This window comes from Saccopteryx leptura, chromosome 6 (assembly GCF_036850995.1).
Source record: "Saccopteryx leptura isolate mSacLep1 chromosome 6, mSacLep1_pri_phased_curated, whole genome shotgun sequence".
NCBI lineage: Eukaryota > Metazoa > Chordata > Mammalia > Chiroptera > Emballonuridae > Saccopteryx > Saccopteryx leptura.
In genome coordinates this window covers 103,576,753-103,601,161 of record NC_089508.1, presented here as the reverse complement: position 1 = coordinate 103,601,161, position 24,409 = coordinate 103,576,753, and the positions used below count along the sequence as shown (strand labels likewise).

Genomic DNA, 24,409 nt, shown 5'->3' with positions numbered 1-24,409 from the left:
AAATATGTATTTAGGACTACTACCTAAAATGAACCAAAAACAATGTGACATTTAGAAATTACATACTTTTAATGAAAGTTTTCCAAAAAAAATGTTTATTCATAAGTTTGCTTTCTTAGGCTTTAAAACTGAATTCCTAAAAAATATTCTGATTTTTCCAGATTGCTTATAGACTAAATCAATTACTAACAAGAACAATCTATGATGTTTCACCAGAGAGGACGCTACGGGGATTGGACCTTAGAGCCCCTTAATGCGCCCCTCACTTCACAGGTGAAGAATGAAACCTGAGAGGGGAAGAGTCACTGCCCAAGGGGGATCTGGCCTCCTGTAGAGTTTTATCACATGAATTTCCTCTCTTTTTTGCTAGCACTGGTCTTTAGAGAAGCTTAAAAATAAGATAAAAGAAAACTCAAAGTGGGGATCTGGAGAATAAAATAACATAAAGAAACTGAGGCACTGAGATGAAGTCCATCAGTGCTCTTCAAGAGGAATGAGCACATGGAGGTCTGAGTGGCAGTGGCCTTGTCCTTTCCTAAGGAAGGACATCTACTAATACTGCTGGTTAGTATATGTCCAACAGGAGAGTGGGACTGAGCTTCTTTTTAAAAATTCACTTTGACATAAGTGTGGGTATACATTTAAATATTTTAATTTTGTTTTTATTGTTTTAACTGCTTCTCTAATTTATAATTCATTTTCTAAGAGGGTTATGGTGCATTTATGTTTCAGGACCAAACACAAAATGTAGGGTTCAAAGAGCGATTTCAGAACAGAAAAGTAATACAAGGAGAAAAACAGCCAAAGTTGAAAGAAATGTGTAAGATGCACTTTCTGCTTCCCTTTGGGTCCCAGAGCACAATAGAGTATAGGTGGCCACCTGGTGGTGAAATGAACCAATTAACCATTTAAGCTACATTGGAAAGCAGGTAAAACAGGCAGACTTTGGATTGTACAGAAAAACAAAAGCAACCCCTACACACAACCTTGGGCAAAGAATGATAGTCAACAGGTTTTATTACAATACAACAGACGTAAAATAGAATTAGAAAAGTATTCAAGTTTGTAGAATGCATATTCCTGTGAAGAGTCAGCTAGTAAATAGTTTAGGCATGGAGGTCGTATGGACACTGTTGAAACTACTCAACTCTGCTATTACAGTATAAAAACTGCCATAGACAATACATAAATGAATGCTCTTGGCTATGTTCCAATAAAACTTTATTTTTAAAAAAAAAAACAGACTGGCCCTGGCCAGTTGGCTCAGCGGTAGAGCGTCGGCCTAGCGTGCGGAGGACCCGGGTTCGATTCCCGGCCAGGGCACAACGGGAGAAGCGCCCATTTGCTTCTCCACCCCTCCGCCGCGCTTTCCTCTGTCTCTCTCTTCCCCTCCCGCAGCCAAGGCTCCATTGGAGCAGAGATGGCCCGGGCACTGGGGATGGCTCTGTGGCCTCTGCCTCAGGCGCTAGAGTGGCTCTGGTCGCAACATGGCGACGCCCAGGATGGGCAGAGCATCGCCCCCTGGTGGGCAGAGCGTCGCCCCTGGTGGGCGTGCCGGGTGGATCCCGGTCGGGCGCATGCGGGAGTCTGTCTGACTGTCTCTCCCTGTTTCCAGCTTCAGAAAAAAAAAAAAAAAAAAAAAAACAGACTGTGGGTTGGATTTGACCTTCAGGCTGTAGTTTGTCAACCTCTGGTTCTATATTATGTACTGAGCTCAAACTATTCACCAAACATAGGGCTGAACGTACATTATCTTGTTGAATCCTAGCAACCTTTCAAGGTGGGTATTATTCTCAGTTCACAAGATTGAAATGCCAGCCTAAAAATAATTTGGTGGGAAACGTACTGTGTTCCTTCTACCTTAGAAATGCCTTGTGGCCATTCGCTGCCTGATGCTGCTGACCCCTGTGCTGGCCCTCCCTTCCCTCTCTCCTGCGGAGTCCGCTCTGGGTTTCCTTCCACAGAGATTCTGCTCCTGTTCTGCACTTCACACTCCCCTGAAATGTCTTTTACCATCTCTTTCTCCAGCAATCTTTTATGTTTAAAAACTTTATGTCAGTTTTCATAACAACAGATGTAAGCAAGCATGAAAAAGGACAAAAGCAATGTATTAAAAATAGATAGCTACATATACAACAATAAGCCAAGGAAACTGTCATACTGTATATGTTCCAAATGGAATATGAGCCAAAAGCATAATGCTCATTCTTACATAAATAATATATTATGCATCCACTGGGAGAAAAAGCAGCTCTTTCCCTAAATCAGAAGAGAATTTTTGGTCCATTTTTATGTCGTTTCCTTTTTCTTTTTAAACTTTTTTCCCCCCAGCTATACACTGTAAGCCATGCCATTTCAGATGGCCCACACTCCTCTTCCAAACCATCCATGAACTATTTTACTAATTTTTAATGAGAGAGTTGAAAAACCTGATGGAGAAATGAACTTGTGAAAGCCCTTCACATACATGGATTTACCAACAGTCTTTCAATAGTAGCACATTTTCTCCTACAAAAGAACATGAAAGTGGTTTTACTCGATGGAGTACAGACAAAACTGAAATAAAGGATTTTAAGAAGCTTTTTTTAACTTGAAAAGGAACTTGCAAAAGCTTAAGGAATATGACTATGCAGACAACAGAAGAGGTCTAATTACAGAGCGTGGCTTTGGGCTGACCGGACAGTTAGCCCTAGCAGAGGGATTTACACTAGCTATAAGAAGACTTGCAGGGCCACGAGAGTTGTTAAACATTTTAATGCGAGGTTGTGAATTCCCTCTGGAAAGATCTTTAATGGAGGACAAACTCTCCTATCTGGAATGGATAAGAAAAGTAATCATTCAAAGAGAGTAAATGAAATAAAGGTTCTTTCTAGGCCACCTGTAGTCTTAAAACTCCAAGTAAAATTTTCATTTCCCATGGAAATAAATAACTGTACAAAATCTTTCAGAGATTTACTTTGCATGATTCAAAAGAAAACACTCATTATGCAAGTGATTCAATTCAGAAATTATTTATTGAGTGCCAAATATTACCCAACCCTGGAGAGATGTCCACCCAGTAAGGCCTGGGTCTGAGCAGCAATCTGGACAATGGGACACAATTCTTCACTTCAGTTCATTTTTTTTTTTTTAATCTATGAGCTCCAATCAGCTTTCTGGAACTATTTCCTGACCTTGGTGAGCACAAAGATCCCACAAGAGCTAGCTGTCACATGAGATTTCTGGCATTACACATGGTATCCCTGGAAATTTTTATAAATAAAAAAGGCTTCAGGCAGTGTTTCCATACTTTATTTCTTTTTCTAACCCAAATTTGGATGGACGGAGCCTCTCAAACTATCATCAAAACATGGATTATAAAATGCCAGCCGAATTTGAGTTCTTGTGCTGTATTCCCATGGTGTAGAAAAGAATTCAATGAGCTCAACTCAAGACATTCATTTATACTTAAGTTTTAATGAACATGTTTGTGTCTTAGAGGAAAACCAGTGATTCACAGAATCAGGTCTTTAGCATCACCAGGCAGAAGAGAGTGAGGAAAAGGAGAGGAAAAATTGCCCACAGAGGACAGGTCTTCACACATATTTTCAAATCCCAGCATGTCTCAGCTGAGGAAAGCTGAGGAGGAAGGACCAGTTTCAGTGGGAAGCCAGTAAACCCAAAATGATATCAAGGTGGACACAAACCGAACAAGAAGTGAATTCATCACAGATCTTGATCCAATTCTAATTTTAAATGGTACATCTTTTACTCTTATCTTTATTGCTTAAAATCAGGTACATAATCGCTAAGTTAAAATATAAATAATCACATTTGAAGATTATTTTAAAAAGGTATAGAGTGTAAAACTTTTTCAATGGCAGTGGGAGGAAGTTTCAAAATTTCAGCCTTCTTTTGATATTATAGAAGTGAAATTTAACTTTTTAATTTTGGTATTCTGAATGAACTAACTATAGCTTTGGAAAAATGAGTCAGTTTTTCAGAGTCTCTTCCCCTTCACCCTCCTCATGATGGACTTGCACTGAAGAACCAGCCCAAGCCCAAAGCTCTCACTGTTTTTCTCACCCCGTTCATTATTACATTTTTTGACACACATGGTTATCTGAAGTCAAACCCAATTTCCTACAATGAATGTGTCAATAAACTCTCCCACTAACTATGGTACAGGAACAAATTTTGCTGATATACTTATCATTTCTAATGACTATTAGTGTTTACCTACCTAAAAATAGTGTTTTATTTTAGGTATCACAATCAAATGATACATGTAAACCTCAGATGTATAAATAATTATACTGGGATTGTCTACAAAGATAAAAGTACATCAGCAAATACTACAGTTTGAAACTAGTCAGAGAAATATGGTGATTAATTGCACATTTTTATACCATTTGTCTCAGACATAGATGTCATTGTCCTTCTTTTCCACCCTCCATCTTTCTTTCCCTGCCACCTAGTCTCTCTCCCTCATATCAACCTGGCCAATCAGGGGACTCTGAGTATCAAAAACTGCCCTTAATATACTTTGGTTTTCCAAAGAGAGAGATTTTTGTTTTGTTTTTATATATGATATAAGAAGATGTTATGAAGATTTAGACACAATAACCACAGCATAAAAATAGGATTGTTTTCTTGGAAAAGTAATGAGTTAAAAGCACAGTTCTGATTAATATGATTTAATTAATAGATTATTGAATAAACTTTACTGGAAAAATATTTTTCAACAAATACTATTGAGTTTCTATTCTGTGGCAGATACTGTGCCAGGCACTAGAGATAGATATATAATAAACAACACAGATATAAACCCTGCCTTCCTAGAGTATGGGGTCTAATAAAAATTATAATTATTCATTCAAATTTGGTCTAAAAGTCCAAATCTATTATTTTTATTAAAAATATGCATTCATTTAACAAGAAAGAACTCACAGTCAAATTATTTTCAAGTAGAATGCACCTGTGAGTATTGAAATGGATAATGCTATTGTAGTAAAGGCAACAGAGTCCAATATGCCAAGATTTATAACATAGAAATGAGCTCCAGACTAAAACTTGGCATACAGAAGGGAATTCACATAGTTATTTATATATGCAAGATTTACATGTCTTGGGACTACAAGTATATCTGGTCCAAAGAATCTTTCATTCAAATACAATTCTGATGATAGGTTTGTAAAAAAATAAAATAAAAGTCAGTACTTTGTACACATGTGTGTATATGGACAAGGCCTGCCGGGGGTGAGGACGTTGGAGATGCAAAGTCCCAACTCTGGAGACCAGGTTCAGTGATGCAGATCTGATTTATTCAGGAAGCAAGCTAGCTTATATACACAGGTTCAGCCTATAGGGTGTTACAGCATGTCCTTCACAGCCAATGGCTGAAATGATCAGGGAGCTGCCTGGTTGGCGCTGAGTTACTTCCTTACAGAGGGCGAGCTCCCTCCTGGGTGTGCCTAGGAGGGTTTCAGGTGCTGGAGTGTTCTCACAGCATTGCATCAGCCACAGCTGCTAGGAATGCGCTCTGTGCTCCACCAACATGTGTACATAAATGTGTGTGCTTAACAATGCTTATGGGTGCCTCTTCCACAAACGTTCTAGTGTTCAATGGCTAAAATAAGATGGCAAGGCTGATATCACAAATTTTCTTTATGTAAACATCTATGAGCATATGGCATCAACTACTTAGGGAAGTAACTGAAATAGTAAGAACAGATGAGTTTAAGGGGTGTATAGATAGATATCTTTCTTAAAAAGGCTATGAGCTGAGAAAGTTGGGAAGAAAAATTAAAATCAGCCACAAGAATAAACATCATTAAAATGTCTATATTACCCAAAGTAATTTATAAATTCAATGCAATACCAATTAAAATACCAGTGACATACTTTAAAGATATAGATCACATATTCCAAAAATTTATATGGAACCAAAAGAGAACACGAATAGCCTCAGCAATCTTAAAAAAGAAGAATAAAGGGTAGGTAACACACTTCCTGATATCAAGCTATACTACAAGGCCATTGTACTCAAAACAGCCTGGTACTGGCGGCATAAGAACAGGCATATAGATCAATGGAACAGAACAGAGAACCCAGAAATAAACCCACAGCTCTATAGACAACTGATATTTGACAAAGGAGGTAAGGAAATACAATGGAGTAAAGACAGCCTCTTCAACAAATGGTGTTGGGAAAATTGGACAACAACCTGCAAAAAAATGAAACTAGACCACCAACTTACACCATTCACAAAAATAAACTTAAAATGGATAAAAGACTTAAATGTAAGGTGTGAAACCATAAGCATCTTAGAAGAAAACATAGGCAGTAAGCTCTCTGACATCTCTCGCAGCGATATATTTGCTGATTTATCTCCACGGGCAAGTGAAATAAAAGACAGGATAAACAAATGGGACTATATCAAATTAAAAAGCTTTTGCACGGCCAAAGACAATAAGAACAGAATAAAAAGACAAACTACACAATGGGAGAACATATTTGACAGTATGTCTGATAAGGGGTTAATAACCAAAATTTATAAAGAACTTGTAAATCTCAACACCAGAAAGACAAACAATCCAATCAAAAAATGGGCAAAAGAAATGAATAGACACTTCTCCAAAGAGGATATGCAGATGGCCAATAGGCATATGAAAAAATGCTCAACATCATTAATCATTAGAGAAATGCAAATTAAAACCACAATGAGATATCACCTCACACCGGTTAGAATGGCGCTCATCAACAAAACAACACAGAATAAGTGCTGGCGAGGATGTGGAGAAAAGGGGACCCTCCTGCATTGCTGGTGGGAATGCAGACTGGTGCAGCCTCTGTGGAAAACAGTATGGAGATTCCTCAAAAAATTGAAAATCGAACTGCCTTTTGACCCAGCCATCCCACTTTTAGGAATATACCCCAAGGACACCATAGAAGGGTTCCAGAAGGAGAAATGCACCCCCATGTTTATAGCAGCATTGTTCACAATAATGAAGATCTGGAAACAGCCCAAGTGTCCATCAGAGGACGAGTGGATTAAAAAGCTTTGGTACATATATACTATGGAATACTACTCAGCCATAAGAAATGATGACATCGGATTATTTACAATAACATGGATGGACCTTGATAACATTATACGGAGTGAAATAAGTAAATTAGAAAAAAACTAAGAACTATATGAACCAATGCATAGATGGGACATAAAAATGAGACTTAGAGACATGGACAAGAATGTGATGGTAACAGGGTGTGGGGTGGAGGGGTGGGGAAGGGGCGAGAAAGGAGAGGGAGGGAGTGGGGGGAGGGTAGGGGCACAAAGAAAACCAGATAGAAGGTGACGGAGGACGATTTGACTTTGAGTGAGGGGTATGCAACATAATCAAAGGTCAAAATAATCTGGAGATGTTTTCTCGGAACATATGTACCCTGATTTATCAATGTCACTGCATTAAAATTAATAAAAATAAGATTTAAAAAAAATCAGCCACAAAAGCAGTAAGGGTCTTACTCTGGTTAACTCTCCTCCAGCTTTAGGAAAAAGAAAATGTGTGTTTGTGTTTGTGGCTTCTCAAGGTTCAGCAGGAAGACCACTGCTTCCCTCTCGGCTTACCCCAGGACGCCTCACTGGGATACAGTGTAGCCGAGGTGCCTAGCTGGAGAATGTACAAGCTCCACAAATGCCGAGGTTATTAAGAATGTGCTTGAGAATGCCCTTATTTCTGAGAACTGTTTTTGCTTCCTTTAGTGGACTGAAAAGCAGTTTTTCTGCAGTGACATTCCTCTGGAGCATCTTTCCATGGGGGCCCTTCCAACGTCAACTCCCTTTGGCCATAACAGGATCTGCGAGGTTGAATTCTCCTAGGGCAACACAGCTTTTAGTGCATCTTCTCCCACAACATAAATATTTTCAGCCTTAGCTTTCCTGAATCTGACAGAATATAGGAAGTTCCTACGAGGCTCAACATGGCAACATTCCCCAGGGTGCTGAGGTGCTTAAGGAGGTTTGGGGCCTTCACAGAATAGCCTGATGATTAGCTAAAGAGTTAGCCTAAGTTCACCATGTTTTCTCCGCAGATGTACTATCTAAACATTTAGCTACTTCTTTTTTCTACCTTCACACCAAAAGTTCATGCAGAGGGAGAAAATAATGTCCCTGCAAGAATTTTACCTTTTGTAGAAAAATGGATATGGGGTTACAGTGAGCAGCATGTGAAAGAAACACTGGGTATTAGAGCCAAGCAGATTGGGTTCAAATCCTTATTTTTTACTCATTTCTTGTGGTAGTTACTGGTACAACTTGAGAAACATTTCTAGCTTTCCGTCCTTCAGGCTTATAGTGGGGATTCATTTCCCCATCCAGTATGGGGTCGGGCGGAGCCACAGCCTTAGTTCTAGTCAATGATTTTTAAATGACATGTATCTTTCAGGTAAAAGGTTTAATAGCCAGAGTGAGACCTTCTAGAAGTCTCTTTTCTCTTTGCCACATTGAAAGAATACACTGGGGAACAAAATTTTTGTTGCATCCACAAAAACACTTCTTCTTACCTAATTTGAGTGTGCTGATCTCAAATCTGACATTAGTTTTTCTCTGTAAGCTACAGGTTTTTTTGCAATTGAAAATTTTAGGTTTTCATCTTATTGTAAAATTTTCAACATTTAGTTTAACATAATGAAGTAGAATTTCTTGGGCATCATCTTTGTGAAAATATGATAATTTATATAATGCAGTAAATACACTAATACACTAAAAGATATGATTGCATCAAAATTTGTCTACAATTTCGAAATGGAACATATTAAAACACTTATTTTAATCATGAAATTTGCGCAAAACGTATTTAAATTCTATTCAGGCAAAAATTTGCATTTGTAGCTCTTGCGTTTGTGTACTTGTTGAGGACAATCTCGTTTGATGCTCCATCAGTAGTCTGCTCATCACAAAGAGCTCCAAGATTTTCAGGAAACTTATCAAGGTGACTGTTCAGGAAGTGAATCTTAGTGCTCATGTTACATCCAATGTCATGGAAAGCCAACAGCATCCTTTGAGCCAGAGATTCATAGTTTTATGCTTTTTTGTTGCCAAGGAAGTTCTTTGTAACTTCCACAAAAGACTGCCATGCTGCTTTCTCCTCCTTATTTATCTTCCTGGCAAATTCTTCATCATGTATGAGGGTTCGAATTTGAGGTCCATAGATACACCTGCTTTTATCTTCTCAAAAGACAGAGCAGGAAAAGCAGAGAAATAATATGTTGAAAGCATTCACTTTCTCTATTCAAAGCCTGAACACACTGCTTCATTAAGCCAGGTTTGATGTGAAGTGGGGGAAAAATGATCCTGTCTCGTTTAACTACAGGTTCATTCACAATATTTTGCATCCCTACTTCCAGAGCTTCACGTTTCAGCCACTCCCTCTGTGTCCAGTGTTTCTCCTGAGCTCGGCTGTCCCACAAAAAGCAAGGATACTTCGTGAAACCTCTCTGTTGTCCTAGCAGGAAATTTACCATTTTTTTTTTCTGTATTTTTCTGAAGCCGGAAATGGGGAGAGACAGTCAGACAGACTCCCGCATGTGCCCGACCGGGATCCACCCGGCACGCCCACCAGGGGGCGATGCTCTGCCCCTCCGGGGCATCGCTCTGTTGAGACAAGAGCCACTCTAGCACCTGGGGCAGAAGCCAAGGAGCCATCCCCAGTGCCCAGGCCATCTTTGCTCCAGTGGAGCCTCGGCTGCGGGAGGGGAAGAGAGAGACAGAGAGGAAGGAGAGGGGGAGGGGTGGAGAAGCAGATGGGCGCTTCTCCTGTGTGCTCTGGCCGGGAATCGAACCCTGGACTTCTGCATGCCAGGCCGACGCTCTACCACTGAGCCAACTGGCCAGGGCCGAAATTTACCATTTTAAGATCCTCAAAAATGACCCAGTTATGCTCCTCATACTTCAGAAAGTCAAGGACAATTTTTATGTCATTCTTACTAAGTCATTCAATTTGGGTTGGCTGAACTGTTGAGGGATTCATAACTGCTTGGTATCAGAAGACCCTTCAGATTCTACAACCATTTCCTCATGCATCTTATCAAAATACACTTGATCACCATGTTCATTTTCTTCATCCTCAGAAGAAATAAAACCATTGAAAACTGGAACCGAGTTTTCAGACTGTGGGAGAGGTCGTATTGCTGAAGGAATATTAGGATATGTGATCATATGCTGTTTTTTCTTGTCGATGCCCTTTGTATGGATCAGACAGAAATAACAGTCACTGCTGTGGTCCTTAGGTTCACGCCAAACCATGGGAGTACCAAAAGGCATTCCTTTGCACTTTTCTTTTGTCCAGTCACAAAGCATTTCCTCACAATTATGACACACAATATGAGGAGGCCAATTCTTGTCTTGATCGCCAAGGGGAACTTGAAAATAGGCAATATATGCATGTGTCACAAATGATGAAATATTGCGCCTTTGACATTGAAGTGTGTAACAGCCACATATATAACAGAAGGTGTCAGGACTATTCTTACATTTACACCTACTTGAAGAAGCCATAATTCAATCTTAAAACAAAATAAGAGGATGTTTTTATCAGATAATAATTTTTTACATTTAAAAACAACTACAATTATGTAAAAGTGATGTCTGTAAAACTGTAACAAAAAAGAAATAAAAATTGCATAAAAACTAGAGCATGCACTATGAAACGGATTTTAGATTTGAAATCAGTGATACAGAAATATATAGAAACAGTTCTAAAACCTCATGCAACAGAAAATGAAAAAAAAATTATTCTCCAGTGTAAGAGGGTGGCTGGCCCATTAGTCTGAGCCCTGGAGAAAGAACATAGCAAGCTGAGTCCATAGCCAACCTGTGTCGAACATGTATGTATGATAAATAAATCTTTGTGTCTTTCAACCTTTGAGAATTGGGAGTTGTTATATCAGTAAACCCTAGCCTAACCTGACTGAGAAGCTAGTTCTGTGTCTTTGGGCCAGTCACTTAACTTCTCTGTGTTTCAGGCTCAGAGTCCATTGAAATGGGGAAAATAATCCATGATCATTGTGAACATTAAGTAAGATAATATGCAGAGGCCATTAACAGAGTCAAACAGGAATATAGGGCCAATGTTAGGTTTTTTCTTCCTTTATCTTATTCCTGTCTTATACCAGAAACACACACATACACTCACACGCATGCACACACTTCCTTTTTTATAAAATGATGATGTCAATACCTGTTCTTTGTTCCTTTTCTGGATTTCTTCCCTCTACCCACTCCATCTTCCTTTCCCAGTGCCCTTCCCCTTAAGTTAGGTGTTGAAATTGGCATTTAATTCAATATTATTCTCCTATCCCTATTGAATATCTGCATATATAGAGTGTACTCTTTTATACCTCAAAGAAATAAATCCTAAGGATGGGGTTTAATGCAGTGTGGACATTTAACAATAAGGATAGTTGGGTTTGAGTGTTCCTAATACTCCAAAAATGATGTCTCTTGAACAACAGCAAATCTACCCTACTTAGACATGGTCATGGCATAAGGACAAGCAGGAAGGAGGTAAATGAATATATCTGTGAAGGCATTATGCTTGAGTTCCCTCCTCCCACCCTAGGGCTCACCACTTATTCTGAACAGGTGCCAGGACTTCTTTTGATATAACTAAAATATTATTTACGTACCCTTCTAGCCTTACTTTTCTGCTTTAGAAATATATGCATAAAATTTTAATAAATTACAAAAACTAGAGTGATTAATAAAGTCAAAATATTTGGATTCAGTAGCATATATATCTTATACACTTCTTAGTGGTTATTATTATGCTAACCACCGCCTTTCTGATGTAACTGCATGAAACTTTAAACCTAATATTTATTATTTTTATATTAAAACTTCTTTGTCAGTAATACACTATGCTTTTATCTTTAAACTTTGCTACTTTTTTTTAAAAACCAAACAAATAAACACAGGTTGTTTGTAAAGTTTAACCGTATATAATTTTTTTCTAGTTTTGGATCAGATTAGCACAAATATGAATATAACCACTAAAGATAAGTAATTTAAAAATAAATAATGCTAAAAAGTAGGGGAGACACATTTCTATTAATTCATTGACCTGAAACACATACACAGTATTGAGGAGTTGAGGAGCCAAAGGTGGCAGTGAACCAAACATCCTTTCTTACTAGAAATTTAAATGTTCCTTTAATTTATTTTATAAAGCCAGAAATAAATTTACAAATATGTATTAGGTTGAAGCCAAATCTCTCAGCTCAACACAGGAGGGAATACTGTGTATTCACATTTAATTAAGTAAAAGTAATTTTTAAAAGTTAAAGGCTGAAATTTTTGCAATTTAATCCTAAATTTTATTAGCAAATTCTAATGATTATCCTGATTGCAATTAATAGAAGCTCCCAAACAGGTCAACTCATTTAAGTGCTATCTGTAATCATTTGGATTTTAACATGATGGTTATTACTTATTACCCTGAAACCAAGCAGTGCAATGAGATATTGATTACTTTTAACCTTTAGATCCAAGGATTCAAGAAAGGTCAGAGGAGGGGAACAGTCTTTCTTGGCTGGTGAACATATAGCTTTCAGGAGAATTCAAATGATTCCCATTGGTCAAATAGATCCAAGATTAGTTTATTCTCTGGGTTGACAAGAAGTGATGATGCTTTTAAAAATAACACTCAGCACATATTCAGTGAAGTGTTACATTTATATAACCAGTGGCCTCAAGATGTGCTTCCCATCTCTGCAAGTCTCAGGGTATTAACCCTTTACCAAGTTTTGTTTGTGGAAACATCTCTGTTGGAAGGCGATATTAAATGTAGTAGCTCTCATTGGAATAAACTTATCTCACTAAAGAACGTTCTCTTGTCGATTCCAAAAGGCTGAATACAACCACTGGCTCACTGTTGGCCACTAGCATTTCTTTTGGTTTTCTTTTTCCATGACAGCATTTAGAAATATTTTTTTACATTTGTGCCACTGAAGAGCAACAAGTTCTAGGTAGAGACCTGCAGAATATGGGCAAGGGAAACATAACTATTATGTGTTAGATTAATTTGCAGAACACTTGGCATTATTATTGCCAAGTCGTCAAATTGTTCCAAGTTGTTCTGGAAGGTTGTTATTAATAGTATGTTTTCTGAAGAAAGTTCTGTCTACTTTTGGAACTGCATTTCTGTTGCCAAGGAAACTCCTTTAAGCACAGTTTTCTAGGAGCACACTGCTGCTTTTGTTTGCCAGTGTCCTATTCATATCATCTAAGTAAGCGTTTTACATGCTCCTGCTTCCCAAACGTTGAAGTTTTAGCCTATTTAAGTTGCTTTTTCAAACATACTTAATGCTTGCTATGATTTCCCTCACCCTTTCTCCCCCTCTTCTCTCTCCCTCTCACCCAGAGCCCCTCTCTCCCCGCCTTCTTCCTTCTTTCAACTCTTACTATTTAAGATTTATTTTTTTAAACAGTTGCATTTAGGGAAGATAGTTTTCACAAGTTTTTGATAAATTAACTTCAATTTGAATAATAATTCCATAGGTTGTAGCATGAGTCCTTCAAGTGTTAATTATCTTTTCACTCTAAAATTAATGTAGTCATCTCCTACTAACTCCTCTACCCTATTTATTGGAGTGCTCAGGGAAACATGCCATTGAGTCCTGAGCCAGCCCTGTTGTGATTAAGCGTGGTCACATGGCCCATCTCTGCCAAAAGGAGGGCCCTAAGAAAAGGTGACAAAGACAGTGATTTCCTGTCAGCAAAGAGTACGACAGGGCTGTCTAGAAGTGATGCAAATGAGGGGGACTTTCCCCACGGCTTGTTTGATCCACTCCAGGCCAGAGCAGGCCGGGCCAGGGAGAGGGGGAGCAGCACAATGCAGCCGGGGCTGCTCAGAGAGCCGGCGCACCTTCCGGACAGTAGCTCACCCGCCAGAGCCTGCTGGTGGGGCTTCCCTCCTTGCCCCTCTGCACACAGAGCCAACTATTTCTTGGTGTTCTATTCTCTTAACATCCTCTTTTTTTTTTTTTTTAAGTAATTCAAATAGGATTCATATGCTCCAGCATGAACAATGTTTCATATATTGTTCAGAAACCATAGCCATCTACTTTTTCTTCTCTTAAACATTTTTGGGGTGAATTTTGCCCTATCTCAAAGAAGAATATGTATATATATATATGTATATATATATTCAAATCCTCATTGTAAACACTAATTCATCAAAGCTCAAATTAATATGACAGCTAATCTAAGGACTCTTTGAACTTTAATAAAAATGGAGCAACAAATTCATTTCTAGATAGCAATGGAGACAGCCTAAGTTTTTCCATTCTGATAACTTTTTTGTGTGTGTGTGACAGAGACAGAGAGAGGAACAGACAGACTGGAAGGGAGAGAGATGAGAAGCATCAATTCTTTGTTGTGGCACCTTAGTTTCTCAGTCATTGCTTTCTCATATGTGCCTTGACTGGGGGACTACAGCAGACCAAGTGACCCCTTGCTCAGGCCAGCGACCTCGGGTTCAAGCTGGTGAGCCTTGCTCAAACCAGATGAGCCCACGCTCAAACAGGCAACCTCAGGGTTTCGAACCTGGGTCTTCCACATCCCAATCAGACGCTCTATCCACTGCACCACCGCCTGGTCAGGCTCTGATCACTTTTAAAATGACTAGAAAGCCTGACCTGTGGTGGTGCAGTGGATAAAGTGTCGACCTGGAAATGCTGAGGTCGCTGGTTCGAAACCCTGGGCTTGCCTGGTCAAGGCACATATGGGAGTTGATGCTTCCAGCTCTTACCCCCTTCTCTCTCTCTCTCTCTCTCTCTCTCTCTCTCTCTCTGTCTCTCCCTCTCCTCTCTAAAATGAATAAAAAAAAATAAAAAAATGACTAGATAATGTTCTTTGAAATATTATAATGATTTTAAGCATATTCTCCTTATCTTAATGGAGTTTTAATCGAACATTCAATTAAGCTCTACAATTAATCTATGGGGAAAGAGGTAAAAAATTATCATTAGGTTCCTGTGCCTGATCTACCTGGTTTATTTTACCTTGACTGCTTCAATAACTAGTAATTTGCTTCATTTTGAACAGTCAAGGTAAGGACATTTTGGTACTGAAATTCCAACATGAGGCCTAATTAACAGAGTTTAATTTTTTTATTTGTACTTCTATATAGTAACATATGAACAAAATTTTAATTAATGGATTTCTTCTATTTTAAGCATAGCTACTGTGACCTGGATATGAACAAACCGGACATTATATTTTAGGAGCTCAGGTTCAGTCATATAGATATCAAGCCACATCTAAAATTATTTAGATCAAGCCAGTTGAGAACAAAATGAATGAGAGATGGTTGAAATTTGTATATTTATAAAATATAGGGATAGCATGATTAACCTGTTTTCTATGATTGGTTCATACCATAACATTATTTTGACATAAATAGTTATATAATAACAAATCAACTAGATCACATTTTTCTTCTCTTACACTACATTTCTTAGTCCCCCAAATTTCTAATCCTATTTCATGCATGTGTTCCTTCTAAAAGTCGTAATGCATACTCTTGTTTCTCTTCATATCGTATAAATCGTTCGCCTTTTAAAAGTCGTAATGCTTATCTTTCAATACATACCTAAATTCTCCAAAGTACCATTTTCTCCTTTAAAAGTTATCCCTTTCTCTTGTTTTGTTTTTTTCCTGAAACAATTCCTTCATTGTTTAATTTCTTTTTATTTTTTTGTGTTTTCTTTTCATCTACCCATGATTTTAATTTATTCCTTTACCCTTTTTTGTTTAGTTAACTTTATTATTAACTAATTTCAACTGCTTTCTTTTCTCTTCAATGCTTACATTTTTCTCTCACTTTACTAATAGCCTCTTCTTTTCCAGTCTATAATATTGATGTCCTGGAGCCAGCCCCAGGATATTAGTGAACCCCACCTAGCCACACTATCGTCAACACGAGCCACCTCTGGGTGAGACCTGTGCTCAAAGACTCTATTACCTGGCAGTGGAATCAGAGAAAAATAATTAATTCACTTGTTAGAAGTATTAAGGTTTACTTGTAACAAATAGTGGTTAGACATTTCTCTACCACACCATTCTAATCCTTTACATTAAAAAGTTCTAAAAGAAAATGTTTTCAAATTTAAGGATCAAACTAAACTTAATTTCTTCAAAGAAAGTATGACTTGTTTCCTGTGGAAAAAGAAAAATTTTCAGTTGAGCATATTTCCCTCTTTGTTTTCAGATTTTTGAGGTCATCTTTAATAACTACATAGAACCTTGCCGTGTATGTGCCTACATATGAACTCTTCTCATGGAAACAGACTCTAATCTTTGTATATTTCCCCAGTTATAATTTATGCTTACAGTTTAAAATATTTTTTATTATTTTCTGATGGATTTTTATAAACACCTCAAATCCATAGCAAAGTAAATGTGTGATTAATCTATGCAGAGCATTGCATTATGTAAAATGAATGGTCTTTCCTTTTGAACACAGGATATATTTGTAGAATGCTGATACCAATAGAGAAAGATAGAGGATATTTACATTTTCCTCATAAAAACAGAACTATATACCTAACCCTTAAAATTAAATATAAAATCTTTATTGTATATTCCTTGAAAATATAAAGGTCTTTGTTAAAATGGGAACTAGTTTCTTATTTTTAAGCTAGAAGTGTTATTCTTAACCCCTTAAAAATCACATAATCCAATATTTTATTGATGAGAAATAGCTAAGCCATTCACTCAAGGAATAAATCTATAAATTGGGCATTTTAGTGAGCTTCATACTATCTGAAAACAGCCCTTGTTCAATTTTAACAATAATCATCAGACTGCAACTTCTAAATCTGGCTCGTGAAATTAACCCTCAGACTCTGGAACCCAACACGGAGGATTATGAGGGGCACCGTTATCTGTGCCCTGCAGGGAGAGAACGGGCAGTGCTTTGTGGCAAGGTGAGCGCCCCCACCGGGCACACTCTCAGGGCCCTCCAGGCTGAGCCGGGTCTGCCGCGCAGGGCGGGGCAGCAGCAGCCTGAAGAGATGCTTCCTGGTCACTCAGTCTAGAAAATTTATAGGATGAGGGAGGAGGTGTCTTGAGCTTCCTGAGCCCAAGAATAATGCCACCTTTGATCTGCAGAAATGAAAAAAAAAAAAAGAAACTTTTCCTTTGCAAGTGGATTTTAAATATTTCTCCATTAATAGTTAATGCACATAAAGACCAGCAGAGTGACAGCTCCTGGTGATTATGAATTCTGGCTTCGTAACTCTAGTACAAATAGGAGCTGAACTTTCAAAATCACGGTGGTTACTTTTGACAAATTAAATTGTCCTACTTAAAAAGGTAAGCGGAATGAAGAGAAGGGAAGTAAGGGAGTGGGAGCAAATTCTCCTTGGAGGTGATTCTCAGATGGAGGAAGGAAAAAATGAGAAAAAAAACCCGGTTTGTGTTTCCAGGCTGACAATACTGCAATGTTTATTAAAATAGGTATAGAGGTCCGGTTCAGAGACTGGGCAAGACAGAGAAGGAGGAAAGAAAGCTATTGGCAGTATGGCTCACTGTCTCTAAATAAAGAAGAAGGTATATTTAAAGGAGTGGTGAGTTTTTTGATAAGAATCAGGGTGCTTTCAGAACCCTGCAGTTTAAAATTAGTTAGAAAAAAAATGATCTTAAGTTTTTAACAATCTGAAAATGACAAGAAATGGCTTAAACAGAAATCCACTTTACAGTTCACCATAATACTAAGGTTCTAAATTATGTCAGGTTGTATAAATGTATTGTTTGCTGGTTAAATGTAATTCTTCTCCTTTGTAAGTTCCTTGGATAGTTTGTTGGTTTGGGGTAACTAAGATATCACAACAGATGCCCCACTCAGGATGTCTGCTGAATGAATAGTCTGGGATATTTATCTGTAGTTCTATATCTAGAAGGTAAGGTCAGATGGTTTTCTAGAAGAGATCAGAGTATAAAACAAATAGGTAAAGTCAGGAAGCTAGTATATCTAATGTTTAGGTAGTACCCAAAAACCTTCCCTCTCACTGAGTACCATTTGCTATATTTTCTCTAAGCCAACATTTCCAAATATGGATTTTGGGGATCAACCTAGGATTGTGTAATGCATAAATTGGGATCTGGGCATGACTAGCTATGCCAGGTAAGGAGTTGAGTATTGAAATATTATAGAGCAGTGGTTGGGAACCTATGACTCATGAGCCAGATGTGGTTCTTTTGATGGCTGCATCTGGCTCACAGACAAATCTTTAATAAAAAGAAAATAACGTTAAAAATATAAAACATTCTCATGTATTACAATCCATTCATTTCCTACCGCTCATGTTCATGGTTGCAGGTGGCTGGAGCCAATCACAGCTGTCCTCTGGGACACCAAATTTTTATTGGATAATGCATAACGTACACGGGTTGTTGTACGGCTCTCACAGAATTACATTTTAAAATATGTGGCCTTCATGGCTCTTTCAGCCAAAAAGGTTCCCAACCCCTGCTATAGAGAGATCCTTAGAGGAACAAAACAAAGATTTCAAATTCTATGACAAAAGAAATAATGATTCTGTTCTGCCTGGCCTGTAGTTCCTGGGATTCTACCGATGCTCAGCTGAAGGTCTCACTTAAAAGTTTCACCTCATTCTTTTCAGTAATACCAGGAATCATGAACCTCATCTCATTCTTAATTTCTTAACTCAATACTGTTCAATAACTATATAAGATGCTTTGCTTAACAACATATAGAATCAAAGTGAAAGGTATTTTTCTTGGTGTTATACAAGCTTTAAGAAATGCAGATGCTGTAGACAGGTTGAAATGGAATGGGAACACTGTAAAGTGGGTTGGGTGTTCTGTTGAGTTGTCACAGTGATAGTGAAAATGAATAATAAATACCCAGTAGCAAAAGGGATAGTCCCACAAACTAACAAAAATTTGTTTTGTCCCAAATGTCAATGATGCCCTTGATGAGAAATAGTAATAAAGCATTGGTATCTATCAAGGTCAACACATTTAAAGATTGAAAATAATTAAGGTGGTCTCAAATGGCATTGAAAACCCAGGCAGGCCTGGGACCAGCTGCCAGCTCTCCTCGTTCAGGAGTCTCTGGGGTCAGTAGGCTCCAGACCTCCATCTCAGTCATTCCAGAAAAAGCAGAGGAGAACCAAGGAATGAAACACTGAAATAAAAATGTTTGGCAAAGATCTGAAATTAATTTTCCATCATTTTTTCTAATTCAGAAGCCACCAAAATTCTAAATTACCCCTTAGTCAATACTGTCAGAATTACTTTGGAAGTTTCCAAACTTCTGGAATAATTTGGGAGTTTATATAGGGAGAAACTCGACACCTCTCATGTTTGCCCTTGTTTTCTAACTCAATATGGCTTAGAAGTCAAATGCAAAGTTAATGCTAGTCTAATAAACTTAGATATGTTAAACACCTAAAAGCAAAAAAAAAAAAAAAAGATGACAAAGCATGAGTCACAAATAAAGAACCCCAGTAGGAAAACGTTTGGAAAAATACTACATACCAAAAGTACATACTGGGTGGGTGGAACCACGGCCTTCAATGTGCCAGAATGAGAATTCTCAGGCGGAGCACTTATAAGGAAAGCACAAGAAAAAGAAGACTGTGCTTTTTGTTCTGTGATTTCCTATTAATTGTGATGTAAATTATATGGATGTGATTTTGACAAAGAATGGCACTGTTTCTGAAAAAACAGTGGTTAATGTGCAAAATACAAAATGCATCAGAAAGAAAAAATGTTATTTGGCAGCATGAATGTAATAAAATCTAAGATAATGGCTTATGATTAGGTAACTTTTATATTATATTTTCCTGTTTGGCTCGATTTTTTTATCCTAAGCCTTAGGAATACAACAAATATTTTTGCATTATAAATTAATATAGATTTATAGGCATTTTTCATATGTAATTTTTGATCCTGATGTAAAATGTAAAGTCACCTCGATTTCGTTACATTAAGTTGAGGCTGTTACTCTAACAATATGTTATGCCAGAAGATATATTGGAAAGTTTGTTGTTAATGTAGACAGCTATCCATACAGGAAACAGCTAATAGTCAACAAACTTGATTAATGTTGGACAGAGTTCTTTAGGGAGTAAAATATCACCATTTGCTGAGTCCCTGGGGAGCTTATATGTTTTCTTAACCAAGATGATTCCCAGGGGACATTAATTAAAGTCGACCAGACCCTGAAAAAGTACAAATAAATATTTCTCATTAGAGAAAGTAAAAGTTAAAATAATATATTAAGGAAAGGTAACATAAAAAGATAAGAATTGAAGAAGAAAGAAGACAACTTTTATTTGACCTTGAATGTACTTCTTATTCTATAAGAAATTTTAAAAAGCTAGAGGGTAGCTGTTTCTTGTCATTATACTGGTGCTGATTCTGTGGTTAGTTATTAATTTTATTTTTTATGATTCACAATCTGCTCTTTGAAATATGCCATATGCTCAAAGCAATTCAAGGATGACAACTGTCAGAATTACTCCAATAAAAATTGCCTAAATGAGGAAGATTTACTACAGTCTGATATTTCAGTGAAAAGTCCCTCTACCCTCCCCAACAGCTTTTTCAGACACTGTAATCTTGTGACCATTTTTTTTTTTCAGTCAAAATCACAGGGTTATTTTTGCAAGAACTTCTAAGACTATTTAAGTGGAATTGGTAAAATGCACTAGGCTAAGGGTGAATTAGCAGACATGGAAAACAATATAGATAGTTATTAGATGGATTGCCTGCAATCAATATGTGAATTCCAAGCCAGTTTTCTTAAATCACATACAAATGTATTGATTTAATATGACAACGTCTGCTCTATGTATCACTAATAAATATTAAATTGGACAAGTCCTGGACCCTGAAAGCAGCAGGCCAAACTAAAGGCAAATTTCCTTCTTTCTCCAGGAATATCTGAGGGGTGTATAGAATCTACCTGAGTGCTCCAATCAAAACACATTTTGTTAAATGCTACCACTCCATTTACCCTTCATTTTGTTTCAGTCTATTTATTAATGCAGTTTCATTTATTGCTATTCATCTTGAAGATAAATCTTTGTCCTTCTATAGAATTACACCAAATAGAATGTGATAAAGGGAACTTTCTTGCAATTACGATGTCGGTGCAGCCTGTCAGCATACAAGGGATGGAAATGAGTTTGGGGATGGGGAAGAGAATTCTAATAGACACCATGATACATACAATAAACGCAAAGATATCCTGAGAGAGAGAGACTTGTCAGGCTAATCAGATCTTCCACAGCAAGGTAAAGGCAAGAAGGGTAGCTCTAACCTTGTAAAGATGCTGCTGCTGTTCCTCTGACATCATCAGGTCGTGGCTGTCCATCACAAGGGACTCCATGTCAATCAGCCAATCCCAGAGCTCCTGATATTCTGAATCAAAGTCTAGAAGCCTGAAGATAAGACACAAAATGTATTATGCATAAATACAGTGTAGTTGTTAAAATCTCATATTAGAATAATATATGCTTGAAAACCCATGATGTTCCTAGGTGATGCCTATAAAAAGAACAAAAAAAAATTCTCTGTGTGGTGACACAGTGGGCAAAAGAAGGATTCAAGCTTGTGACATTACCACTTCTTAGATTTTGAAATCATAACATGTAATTTCGATATTCATACCTGAAACATATTATCATGACAATATCCATTTGCTAACCCTTTTGAGGTTTTGCAGCACTTGAACAAAGTGACTACTACTACGTCCCTGAAAAAGAGCATTGTTGGCCCTGGCCAGTTGGCTCAGTGGATTGAGTGTTGACCTGGCATGTGGAAGTCCTGGGTTCATTCCTGATCAGGGCACACATGAGAAGTGACTATCTGCTTCTCTTTCTCTCCCTCTTCCCCTTATCTCCCTCATCCCCTCTTGCAACCAGTGGCTCGAATGGTTTGAGCAATCACCTTGGGCACGCTGAGGATGGCTCAGTTGATTCGAGCATCAGCCCCAGATGGGGGTTGCCCAGGTGGATCCCGGTTGGGGCGCATGCGGGAGTCTATCCCACTATCTCACCTTCTCTCACTTAAAAAAAAAAGAGCATTGTAATATTTAACAGGCTCAGAAATGGTGGATCAGTGCCTTGTGAAAGTTACACAGTTTAGAATTTGGGGGTAAAAGTAACACCCTCAAATTCAAACTCCTTTCTCAAATACTAGATTTTTCCATAGATACTACATCCCAATAGATTTATGATTAAGAATACTAATTTCACCCTGGCTGGGTGGCTCAATGGATAAAGCATTGACTTGGCACACCAGAGGTCACAGTTCAACCCCCGGTTAGGACATGTATGAGAAGCAATCAATGAGTACACACTAAATCGAACAACTAAGTGAAACAAGTTGATGTCTCTCTCTTTTTCTTTCTTTCTCTCTTTTTTCTTCTCTCTCAAAGCAATGGAAAAAATTTTTAAAGAAGAATACTAATTTATTTCTCTACAATAACCATAATTCACTTTCAAATCCAAAATATAAATTTCACTGGGAAATGGCTCAATCATTTATCTTTCCCTCTGCTGTCTATCTGCCTATCTATGCAAACATATATCCTACATTTATTGTCATGGATGAGTAGCCAGCATTTCAGCTTAACACTCAGAGATAGGCTTGAGTGACTCTGGTAAGCCAGTGAGAACCCGGGGCAGATCCAGTATTAGACAGGTGTTCCCCACAGACATGTAGGAAACAAAGGTAAGGACAGGAAGTCAAAACAATGAATCTTTGAAAAGGCAGCAATCATTAAAATTCAAAGGAGGATCACTATGGTTTTCAACAAAATAAATCATTAGAATAAGGAGCTTAAAAGGATTAATGCGATTCTCTATTGAAAGCCCAGTGAATAAGTAAAGCCCAGATTCTTCTAAAACACTGTGATCAGAAAATGAAAGTGCAGATGAAAAACGATGACCTTGTATTTCCCCAAAATAACATCTCCCTAAAAGAAATCCTAGAGTATTGTCATACTCCAACTGAACTAAGCCCTATCAGGGTTTCTGGTCAAGATGGTGGCATAGGTAAATACGGGACTCTCATTCTCCCACAACCCCACCAAATTTACAACTAAACTACAAAACAACCACCATTAAGAATCATCTGAAATCTAGCTGAACAGAAGTCCTACAACTCAGGCTGTAAAGAACCCACATCAAGACTGACAGGAGGGACAGAGACATGGAATGAGCTGGTCTCATACCCACGTATGGCAGATAAAAATCATGAGGAATACCTTGGTGTGGAGGTTCCCTCATGAGGAGCCAGGGGTCCCAGACCCATGCCAGGCCTCCCAGCATAAGGCTCCAGTGTTAGGAAGAGAAAGCCCCATAAGTTCAGGCTGTAAAAACCAGCAGTGATTGTGGCTGAGTGAGATAGAGGGCTGCTAGAGTCCAAGGCATTCCTCTTAAAGGGACTGTGCATGGACTTACTCAGACTCACTCTGAGCTCCAGCACTGGGCCAGCAGCTTGAAAGGAACCAGGAACATTATGGGGAGGGATTCAGTTGTCTGGCATCAGCACAAGAAGCTGAGGGTGAGGGGTAGCTTTCTGACAGACAAAAGTGCTAGCAGAGGCCGTTGTTCCTTTTCTGAGGCCCCCTCCCACCACAGAGTCAGCGTGCAGATGCCATAACTGAGTCTCCATCAACCTGGCTCCCACTGTTTGCCCCAGCCTGATAATTCCCTAAGACCCTATTCCACCCAAATTTTGGGCTCACCCAAGTTGTTTCCAGTAGCTTTTCCATATGAATGGCCTGTCTTGGTTCATGCTCAAGCTTTCCTAAAATCTCTCAAACAAGCAGCTTCTGACCTTAGTGTACCCAGTAACTCTCAATAAGTGACCCCAGGCCTGGCATTAGTGGCAGCCAGCCTTGGTTCACAGCTTGGCCTCTCCTGGGAACCTCCAAGCTCAACAGAAGTAGCAGTTACCTGCAGATCACTGGGTAGCTCATGCTGGGTGGCCCTGGGCAAAACACAGGTGGCAGCTGACCTTGGCCTGAGCTCCTGGGAAGCCCCAGAACCAGCACACCTAGTGGACAGCTTCAGACCACATTGGGCACTATCCTACCACCTCTATACTCGAGGGGTAGGCTCAGTGGGCACCGAAGCCCCAGTGAACTAAGTCCTGCTCTGTGAGGTTGGCCCCTGCACAGCAGATCTTCCATGGTGGTCGTAGTCAATCCTTGCAGCTGACTGGCCTGGGGGTAACTCCCTCCTGTTGACATGCCAACAGCAATCAAAGCTCAATGACAGCAGGTTGGTGTACACAGCCCACATGGGAGATACACCTGGAGGGCCTAGTTCAGGTGACTAGGGAGGCTGTGCCTCTGGACCTATGGGACACCTACCACATAGGGTC

At 38.6% G+C, this 24,409-nt stretch overlaps 1 protein-coding gene across 4 annotated transcripts in view; it reads right to left on the bottom strand.

The window, feature by feature from the left end:
- Positions 1 to 24,409, bottom strand: part of AKAP6 (A-kinase anchoring protein 6) — a 495,640-nt gene that overhangs the window by 106,559 nt on the left and 364,672 nt on the right. For all 4 annotated transcript variants that reach the window (XM_066344191.1, XM_066344194.1, XM_066344192.1 and 1 more), the window contains exon 9: positions 21,336 to 21,456. In XM_066344191.1, the coding sequence (XP_066200288.1) occupies positions 21,336 to 21,456 (121 nt within the window). The remainder of the gene's footprint in view (positions 1 to 21,335; positions 21,457 to 24,409) is intronic.